General features: G+C 33.9%; 1 protein-coding gene across 3 annotated transcripts in view; it reads left to right on the forward strand.

Moving 5' to 3' along the window:
- The window catches only part of Cabcoco1 (ciliary associated calcium binding coiled-coil 1), a 111,196-nt gene that overhangs the window by 16,944 nt on the left and 82,786 nt on the right, over positions 1-11,466 (forward strand). For all 3 annotated transcript variants that reach the window (XM_048814409.1, XM_048814415.1, XM_048814413.1), the window contains exon 4: positions 3,724-3,868. In XM_048814409.1, coding sequence (XP_048670366.1) covers positions 3,724-3,868 — 145 coding nt within the window. The remainder of the gene's footprint in view (positions 1-3,723; positions 3,869-11,466) is intronic.

Raw genomic sequence — 11,466 nt, forward strand, 5'->3', positions numbered from 1 at the left:
TGGTCCATCCAGTATGGAACTACTGTTTAGCCTAACAGGTTTTGATCTTATCTTTGCCTTGAATTTGTACTGTATATTTACAAGGCATTCTGCAGACAAACCATCTAGAATCAAATGGAATCAACTCCCAAAATTATGTAGAATATCATATTTGTAGATTTAGTGCTTGGGGATTCAACCAACTGTAGATAGAAAACATTTGGAAAAAAAATTGTGCACAGACTGAACATATTCAGACTTTTTTTTTTTTTTTTGTATTGGGGATCGAACACAGGGGTGATTTACCAATTAACCACATCCCCAGCTCTTTTTGGGTTTTTTTAGTATTATTTTTTAGCTGTTGTTGGACACAATACCTTTATTTTATTTATTTATTATTTTATGTGGTGCTGAGGATCGAACCCAAGGCCTCGAACATGCTAGGCAAACACTCTACCACTGAGCCACTACCCAAGCCCCCTAGCTCTTTTTAATTTTTATTTTAAGACAACTTCTCACTAAGTTGCTTAGTAGGGCCTTGTTAAGTTGCTGAGGCGAGCTCTGAACTTGCAGTCCTCCTGCCTCAGTCTCCCAAGCCACTGGGAATATAGGTGTGTGCCACACGCCCAGCTCAGATTTTTTCTCCTAGTCATCATCCCCTAAACAACAAGTATAACAACAATTTACTTAGAGTTTACATTGTATAGGGAATTAATTATATGTAATCTAGAGATGATTTAAAGTATGCAGAATAAATGTGTATAGGTTCTGTACAAATACTACATTATTTTATTTATCTGCATATCTTGTCACTCCCAGATACTCAACAGCTTACGTGAAAGTGCTGGTATCCTTGGAGGGTCCCAGAACCAATCCTCTTGGATCCTGAGGAACAATTGTATACATTTGGAGATCTAGTTTTTCTAAGGTCTGACCAAAGACAAAATATAGAGTTTATTGACTAAATATGTGGCCTTTATCTAGGTCTATAGGCATAGATTAACTCCCTGGTGTATAACATGATTACTAGTAAGTAACTATGGGATCCTTTCTAATCCTGTGATGCTAAATCGTTTTCCTCTAAATGCAAATAATCAGATAGCATTTATGCAGAATTAACTTGTGCCAGACATAGTACCAACAGCTTTAGAAATACTGTCTTATTTAATTCACACAGAACTTTTGAGAAAAACAAGTAAAGTTCTAAGGGTTGAAAAACTCTGTGAGGTCATATAAAGTCAACCTCCACAAATGAGATCCCACCTTTATGAATACTGTATCAAATGTGCCTGGCTTTGGGCTGAATTATAGAAAACACCATACCGTGTAATATGCTAGAATATGCAACTTTTCAGTTTGCCAAGAGTTTGACATGCATTTCTTATTTGATCATCACAACAGCACTATAATTATGAAAATAGGTATTATTCTCATTTTATAGATAAAGAAAATGAGACTCAGGTCAGCTAGCTAATATCAGCTATGAGGTACCATCCTAAGTTTTCCAATTAATTAGAAGTCCAGTGCATTCTTTCATTGCCCTAGATTGTCAAGAATAAATTTTATTTCTATCAGCCTTACTGTTTAAGTGGTTTAATCTTTCATATTTTACTCATATCTCTGAATATGATTTCTAAAAGAGCAAATATTTCAGTTAGATAAGTGAAATGATAACTTCCCTAATTTTTAAAGCAATTATCGATAGAAAGACATTAGACACAGAAAAACAGTTTTAAAGAGTCAGTTATTTTTCAGCATGAGGGAATAGTTTTAAAAATGTATTTCTGTATTTGATAAGTACAATTTCATCTAGAATTATAATCATTTATCTAAGAATTCCTTTTTTCTCTGCATCTCTAATTAATACCATTTTATTAATAAAATGATTCAGATTCTCCATTCATTTAGAATTGCTCTTATTCAACAGATTTTTCATTTCTGAAGTTACTTTCACTATTTTCAAAAGGAGTTTATCATGGAAAGAGAAATTACAATTGAGTTGAATTCCACTTAGAATGATATTGGAAAGCCTAGTTATTCAGCAATGATTCAGTATATCTGACATACATAAAAGGATGTGGAGGGACACTATGAGAAATGAACCAATTATGATTCATTAAAACAGATTTAAACTATTATATAGTTTTATGCTTGTTTCTAATCCTGTGAGTAGAAGAGAATCTAGATGGAAAAAATGCAAGCTAGTATTCATATTATATTTCTAAATTTTTTAAAATCGCTACCATTTTATTAGCAATTTTGGTATTTGGGATATATAGTACATACATCTCAGAAAGAGTAGCTGTGTAATTCAAAAGTGGCTGGGTCCCACAATCAACAGATATGTTCACAACCTATTTTTTAATCTCCATCCCTATTCCTCCAAAAATCCATTTCATTGCATGAAGGGAGAACAGTTACCAATGATGTCATGTGACAGACCTAACTGTTTGGCAGGGTTCACATTGAGCACCACACTTAGCTTTGATGCCTCATCCAAATGCCCCCCAACTGATATTCACCTCCCCTAAACAGCCAGTCCAGCCTTCGTTTCTCTAGAGCCTTTCAACTGTCCACCTCTCATCCCCTGAGCTCCTACTAATATCAACAAAGGCTCCTCTGGACCCTCCGGTTACCTGAATTCATTCTTCAGGGGACTGGGGGAGCATATGTGTGGATTGTAAGTAAATATTTTGCCTTCCACTATCAAAAAATGAGCATAACATTACCAACCAAGAAAAAAACAATAGAAACTAATAGTTTCATTTATAGACACTCTAAAAGCTAAGGTTATTGGCATGTATCTCCTTCTTCAATTGGACTAGTGCCACAGAAAGTGGTTTGGGGTATTTTTTCTATTTGTTTGTGCCTCTCACCAAACAGACTAGAATGACTGAGCTGTTCATGCTGGGAGCTGCTGGTGAAGTTGTGTTGCTCTTTTTCCATTTTCTTCCAATGCTCAACCTCAGTGGGCATACATTTGAGGAAGAGCTGAAATGAGTCCTAGGTTGGTTTGTGGAAAAGGAAAAGATATCTTGATGTTTCATGTAAAAGTTCATATTCCTGCCTTCTACTGAAAATCTTCAAGCCCTATTTCTCCCATGGTAACTATCAGCTAAAGTCCAGTGGTAGTGGACTTCAGCCATTTCGATTTCTAGCTCTGAGTTCAGCCCTGAGTTTAGTGACTGAACCTACCATCTGGGTCTTCCTCATCATCCAAGTCAACCAACTTTTTGTAATTTTTATGTATCCTTTATTCTAAGATCATTTTAAAAAATCTCCTCTCTGTTATAAAGTAATCTTTACATATATTTTGATTCTGTTGATCTTAAAATGGAAACATAACAAAGCTCTTCAAACAATTGTGCAGAATTACAATAATTTACAATTGTTGAGTATGTCAGTTGCTATTCTTTTACTACAAAATGTAGTTTATGCTTGTTTCCAATTCCTGTAAGTAGAAGAGAATCTATATGAAACAAATTATAAGCTAGTATTCATATTATCTTTCTAAAATTTTAAAATTGCTATCATTTTATTTGTTCTTTTGGTATTTGGAATATATACTATGTACATCTCAGAAACAGTAGCTGTGTTTAATTTATTATGAAGAAACAAAAGGAGTTTTACCATTTACCCTCACAAAAACAAAGTAAATTTTGGCACATTTATGACATTTGGATTATTTTTCTCTTAAAATATGTATCAAAATAACGCTTAAGATTTCCTTGCATTTTATTTCAGCCCTACATATGTCCCTAGAAGACAGCATAAAGTGGCTTGGGGAAGTTATGGCTGAAATTGGACCAACCCGGTCACAAAAAAATGAGGAACAGAATGTCTTTAATATAGAACAAGCCAATGCTATCATTGATTACTTAAAAATCAGGTATGGTTTTGTTTTTAGTAGCATTATTTTTCATTCCATATCTTCTAGAAATTGTCTATTTAAAAATTGAATTTTTATTAATTTTTTATTTATATATGACAGCAGAATGCATTATATTACAATTCTTATTACACATATAGAGCACAATTTTTCATATTTCTGATTGTATACAAAGTATACTCACACCAATTCGTGTCATTATACATGTACTTTGGATAATAATGTCCATCACATTCCACCATCATTTCTAATCCCATACCTCTTCTCTTCCCCTCCCACCCCTCCCACCCCTGCCTATCTTGAGTTTATCTATTCCTCCCATGCTCCCCCTCCCTATCCTACTATGAATCAGCCTCACTATATCAGGGAAAACATTTGGCATTTAGTTTTTTGGGATTGGCTAACTTCACTTAGCATTATCTTCTCTAACTCCATTTACCTGCAAATGCCATGATTTTATTCTCTTTTATAGCTGAGTAATATTCCATACTTTTTTATCCATTCATTTATTTAAAAATTGAACTTTAAAATCAGATATTTAGTGGAATGAATCTGACCTAACTTTCATGTACTTACATGATTATACTACAGTGAGTCTTTCTATTATGTATATCCACAAGACACTAATTTTACAAAAAACAAAAATTAAATAAACAGAAAAATAAGGTAGAGAAAAAGGAAGGGGGGAGGGAGAGGATAAGGATAATTATTGGGGTCTTAATTGGAGCAAATTATATTCCAGGTATTTAAAATTATGTCAAAATGAATCCTGATATTATATATAATTTTTATAAACCAACAAATAAAAATAAATAGATAGCAGTGAAAAACAAAGCCTTTCATAAAAAATCAGATGTTTATAGAATTGAAGCAGTAATTAATCAAACCAATACACAAATAATAGTTAAATCTTCCATCTAATAAATAAGTCAGGACATTAAACATTTTGGCTAATGTTGCATTCTTTAAAATGATTTGTGTTTAGTAAATACAGTTTTACCTAGAATTATAATAAAATACCTAAGAAATTCTTTTTTTCTCTGCATCTTTAGTACCATTCCATTAATAAGATCATTCTTTCTCATTAATCAGACTTAATTATAATATATTCTATATTTTAGATAGTTGACATTTCCAACTACTAGCTTACATTTTAAAGAGCAATATTCACTTCCATTTAAATTTCACTTTAAATGTTTTATTTTAGAAATGGAAGAGATTTATTTATTGTATACTATAAAATATTTTATACTATGGACCAATTAAACTCATTATTGTCTGTCTTTCTACTTGGAAAACAACAGTGGATGGAGAGAAAGTATTTTTTTATTACATTCTTCATTGGTAAATAAAGAATCTGTCTTTTTATATAGTCTGTCACAAAGTCTGCATTACAGTCATGCATCTCTCCAAAGAGACATTTTGAGTTTGCAAATATCCAAACAAGAGCAGGTAAATTCTTTCTTTTGCCTAACTACAAGTCTCTGCATAATATCCCTGTTCTTCTTATGCTATATACTCCAGTGTTTTCCAATTTAAAAAATTAAAATTCTAAAGCAAAGGGTGCCAAATGATATTCTAGACATGCTCATGATTTGCTTGGCAAAGATCCTGGTTGTAGTCTGGAAGCTTTATAAATATTAGTGTGTTTAATATGATAAAGTTTATATACTGACTTCTGGCATGAGTTAATAATGGCATATGATATGCTTTTTATATAATAGCATCTGATATAATATGATTTCTTAATATAAAAATATATCTCCTAATGAGTGACTCTCAATAAAAGCCACAGTAGTTCTCATATCAATTAGAGTAAGGCAGGGTCTTTGGGTGTGGGAGGGAAGGAGCTAGAAATTCAGAACTGAATAAGAACCTGGGCTTTGAGGTTTGTTTGCCCACCACAGTTTGAGAATCACTAAGCAAGAGAATTCCACCCTGCACATCTGTACTGGCATCCTTCTTTCCACACTATTTGAATATAACAGGTTGCTCTTGCAGAACACATTTTTATACTTAAGCTCTAGGCCCAGTAGGTTTATAATGGGTGTGGAGACCAATGGCAGCAACACCCACATAAGCACCATAAAGACACCTACTTACTGGATAGTAAGAATGGTCTCCTTTCCCTCTGATCTCTCTAAGGCAGATGTTCATCAATGTATTTCTTAACATTTTCTTTTAGAAAATGTTTATGTTAGAAGGGGATGTCAGTGTTAGTCACCTTTTTAAAAACATTTTTACTGGTTCTTTTTAGTTGTACATGACAATAGAATTTATTTATTTTAATATAGGCCTTTATTTATTTATTTATTATTTATATGTGGTGCTGAGAATTGAAACCAGTGCCTCACACATGCCAGGCAAGTGCGCGCCGGTTGAGCCCCAGCCCCAGCCCTAGAATTTAGTTTGACACAATTATAAAATCATGGAATATAATTATATTCCATGCATTTATAATTAATTCAGTCCCCAGTACTTCCCCTTCCCCTCCTATTCTCTCACCCCCTGTTCCCTTTCCTCTACTCTACTGATCTTTCTGCTATTTACTTATACTTTTTAAAAAAAATAGTTTCTTACGGATGTACATGATGGTTAAGATTCACTGACTGTAGTATATTCATAGACGTCCACAGGAAGTTATGTCAGATTCATTCCACTATCTTCACTACCCCATCTATCCTCCCTTCCCTTCATTCCTCTTTCTCTACTCCCCTGATCTTTTTTCTATTTTTTTCAATCCCCACCCACCTTATTTTGGATTAGTTTCTGCATGTTAGAGGAAATATTTAACCTTTAGCTTTGGGAACTGGCTTATTTCACCAAACATGATAGTCTCCTGATCCATGCATTTACCAGCAAATGACATAAAGTCATTCTTCTTTATGGCTGAGTAATATTCCATTGTGTATATACCATATTTTCTTTTCTTTTTCTTTCTTTCTTTCTTTTTTTTTTTTTTTTGTAATAGGGATTGAATTCAGGAGTGCTTACCACTGAGCCACATCCTCAGTCCATTTTGTGTTTGTTTGTTTGTTTGTGACATGGTCTTGCTAAGTTGCTTAGGGCATCACTAAGTTGCTAAGGTTGGCTTTGAATTTGCATTACTCCTGCCTCAGCCTGGACAGCTGCCTAGTTTACAGTATGCGCCACCATGCCTGGCTACACATTTTTTTTATCCACTTATCTGTTGAAGTATACCTAGGTTGACTCCATAGATTAGCTGTTGTGAATTGAGCTGCTATAAACATTGATGTGGCTATGTCACTTGTAGTATGTTGATTTTAAATTCTTTGGATATATACTGAGGAGTGGGATAACTGGGTCAAATGGTGGTTGTCTGAGGAATCTCCATACTGCTTTCCAGAGTGGTTGTACCAATTTGCAGTCTGCCAGCAATGTGAGTGTACCTTTTTCCCCACATCCTCACCAACATTTATTGTTACTTGTATTCTTGATATTTGTCATTCTGAGTGGAATGAGATGAAATCTCAGGAGAGTTTTATTTTGCATTTCTCTAATTGCTAGAGATGTTGAACATGTTTTCATATATTTGTTGACCATTCTTTTTTTTTTTTGAGAAGTGTCTCTTTAGTTCCTTTGCCCATTTATTAATTGGGCTTTTTTGGTTTTCTTGGTGTTTTTTTAATTCGATGCCATCCAATTTATTAATTTTTAATTTTACTTCTTGCACTTTAGGGGCCTTGTTAACGAAGTCAGTTCCTGAGCCTACATGTTGGCATGTTGAGCCAACATTTTCTTCTAGCACTGGCAAGGTTACTGCTATAATTTCTAGGTCTTTAATTCATTTTGAATTGACTTTTGCACAGGGTGAGAGATAGGGGTCACATCTTATTCTCCTACATATGGATTTCCAGTTTTCTCAGCATCATTTGTTAAAAAGGCCATTTTTTTCACCAAATTACGTTTTTGGCATCTTTTTCTAGCATGAGAGTACTATACTTCCATGGATTTGTCTCTGTGCCTTCTATTATATTCCCTTGGACTTTATGCCTGTTTTGGTGCCATACCATGCTGCTTTTGTTACTATAGCTCTGTAGTATAGTTTGAGATCTGGTATTGTAATGACTACTACTTTGCTTTTCTTGCTAAGGATTATTTTAGCTATTCTGGGACTCAATTTTCCAAATGAATTTCATGACGGCTTTGTCTTTTTCTGTGAAGAATGTCATTGGGATTTGATGGGAATTGCATTAAATTTGTATATCATTTCCGTAGTATGGCCATGTTGACAATATTACTTCAGCCTATCCAAGAACATGAGAGGTCTTTCCATCATCTAAGGTCTTCATTTCTTTCTTTAATGTTTTATAGTTTTCATTTTAGAGCTTCTTCTTCTCCTTCTCCGTCTTCTTTTTGTGGTCCTGAGGATTGAACCAAGGACCTTGTGCATGCAAGGCAAGCACTCTACCAACTGAGCTACATCCCCAGGCCTTTCTTCATTTCTTTTGTTAGATTCATTCCCCAGTTTGTTTGTTTTTGAGATCATTGTGAATGGGATAGTTTTCCTAATTTATTTTTCAGCAGATTCATCATTGGAGTATTGCAACATAATTGATTTATGGGTGTTATTTTGTATGGTGCTACTTTGCTGAATTGATTCATGAGTTCTAAAAGTCTTCTGGTGGCAATTTTTTGGGTCTTCTAAATATTGGATAATGTCATGGCAAACAGAGGTAGTTTGAGCTCTTCTTTTCCTATTCATATCCATATAGTTTCCGAGAAGGAAACTTGCCTAATTGCTCTGGCTAGAGTTTCAAGGACTGTGTGGAATAGGAATGGTGAAAGTGAACATCCTTTACTTGTTCCTGTTTTTAGAAGAAATGCTTTTAGTTATTTTCCATTCAGAATAATGTTAATAATGTTGACCTTGGGTTTGTCATAGTCTGTCCAATGTTGAGATATGATTCTTTTATTTTTTATTAGAGCTTTATGGTTATACATAGTAGTTGGGTTCATACCAACAATCTCATACATGCATAGGAATTTATTTCAGTTCTCTATCTGCCCTTTTTCCTTCCCATTTTTCCTCCTATCCTCCCCACTCCCTTTCTCCTTCCTCTAGTCTACTAGACTTCCTTTCACTCATTGATTTGTATATGACTGGTTTCTTATGTAATCTTATCCTTCCCTCCCCAGTTCCCTTTATTTTACTTTAGCTTCCTCATATGAGATAAAATATTTGACCATTGATTTTCTGAGTTTGGCTAATTGCACGTAGCATGATACTCCCCATTCCCATCTATTCACCAGCAAATTCCATAATTTCATTCTTTTTAATGGAAGAGTAGAATTTCATTGTGTGTATATGTGTGTATTACAATTTCTTAATCTATTCATATATTAACAGGCATCTCTATTGATTCCATAATTTAGCTATTGTGAATTGTGCTGTTATAAACATTGATGGAGCTGTGTCACTATAGTATGCTGATTTTAGATTTTTTTAAATCAAATATAATTGTGAAATTTTTTATTTTATTTTTATTTTTTAATTTGTTCTTTTTAGATATACATGACAATAGAATGTATTTTGGCATATTGTGCATACACGGAGTATAACTTATTCTATTAGGATCCTGTTTCTGTGGTTATACGTGATGTAGAGTTTCGCTGGTGATGTATTCATAAACGAGCATACGAAAGTTATGTCCAATTTGTTCTACTATCTTTTCTATTCCCATTACCCCTCTTTTCCCTTCATTCCCCTTTGTCTAATCCACTGAACTTCTATTCTTCCCTTCCCACCCCTTGTTTTGTGTTAGCATCTGCATATCAGAGTGAACATTTGACCTTTGGTTTGGGGGGATTGACTTGTATCACTTGCACGATAATCTTCAGATCCATTCACTTGCCAGCAAAAGTCATAAAGTCTTTCTTTTTCATAGCTGAGTAATATTTCATTGTGTACATATACCACATTTTATTTATCCATTCATTGGTTGAAGGGAACCTAGGTTTATTCCAAATAGCTTAGCTATTGTGAATTGAGCTGCTATACACATTGATGTGGCTATGTCACTGTAGTATGCTGATTCTAAGACCTTTTGGTATATACCTGAGGAGTGGGATAACTGGGTCAAATGGTGGTTTCATTCCAAGTTTTCTGAGGAATCTCCATATCGCTTCCACAATGGTTGCACTCTGTTTTCCAGAGTGGTTCTAGATTGCAGTCCCACCAGCAATGTGTAAATATACCTTTTTCCCCATATCCTTACTAAAATTGTTATTTATATTCTTGAAAACTGCCATTCTGAGTGGAGTTAGTTGAAATTTCAGTGTAGTTTTAATTTATATTTCTCTAATTGCTAGAGATGTTGAACATTTTTTTATATGTTTTTTGACCATTTGTATTTTTTCTTCTGTGGAGTGTCTGTTCAGTTCCTTTGCCCATTTATTGATTGGGTTTTTTGTTTTTGGTAATTTTTTTGGTGTTAAGTTTTTTAAGTTCTTTATCTCTTCTGGTGATTAATTCTCTGAGATTCAGGAGGAAAAGATTTTCTCCCATTCTGTAGGCTATTTCTTCACATTCTTTATTTTGTCATTTCCTGTGAAGAAGCTTTCAGGCTTGGTGCCATTCCATTTATTGATTCTTGATTTTCCTTCTTGTGCTTTGGGAGTCCAAATTATAACAATAGTAAATATTTATGCCTCAAACAATGGATCATCTCTGTACATCAAACAAACCCTTCTCAATTTAAAGAATCAGGTAGACCACAACACAGTAATTCTGGGTGACTTTAACATGTCTGTCTCTTCACAGGATAGATTTTCCAAACAAAAACTAAATAAAAATCTATGGAACTAAAAAATACAATTAATAATTTAGACTTAATAGACATATATAGAATATTTCATCCATAAATGCCTGTATACACTTTCTTGTCAGCAGCACATAGATCCTTCTCTAAAATAGTCCATATATTAGATCACAAAACAACTTTTAGCAAATACAGAAAAATAGAGATAATGCCTTGCATTCTATCAGTTCATAATGGAATGAAATTAGAAACCAACAATAAAAAATAGAAACTACTCTAACACCTGGAGACTAAAACATATGCTTTTGAGTGACCAATCTATAGCAGAAGAAATCAGGAATGAAATTTAAAAATACTTAGATGAAAATGAGAATAATTGTACATTTCAAAACCTCTGGGACACTGTGAAGTCATTGCTAAGATTTTAGATCTTTTTGGAAAATACCCAGGAATGGGATTGCTGGTTCATATGTGGTCCCATTAGTTTTTTGGTTTTTTTTTTCCAGAGCTCTCTTTCTCTTCTTTTTTTTTTAATTTTTATTGTTGGTTGTTCAAAACGTTACATAGTTCTTGATATATCATATTTCACACTTTGATTCAAGTGGGTTATGAACTCCCATTTTTACCCCGTATACAGATTGCAGAATCACATCAGTTACACATCCATTGATTTACATATTGCCATACTAGTGTCTGTTGTATTCTGCTGCCTTTCCTATCCTCTACTATCCCCCCTCCCCTCCCCTCCCCTCCCCTTTTCTCTCTCTACCCTCTCTACTGTCATTCATTTCTCCCCCTTGTATTATTTTTCCCTTT

This window comes from Marmota marmota, unplaced genomic scaffold (genome assembly GCF_001458135.2).
Source record: "Marmota marmota marmota unplaced genomic scaffold, marMar, whole genome shotgun sequence".
Classification (NCBI taxonomy): Eukaryota; Metazoa; Chordata; class Mammalia; order Rodentia; family Sciuridae; genus Marmota; species Marmota marmota.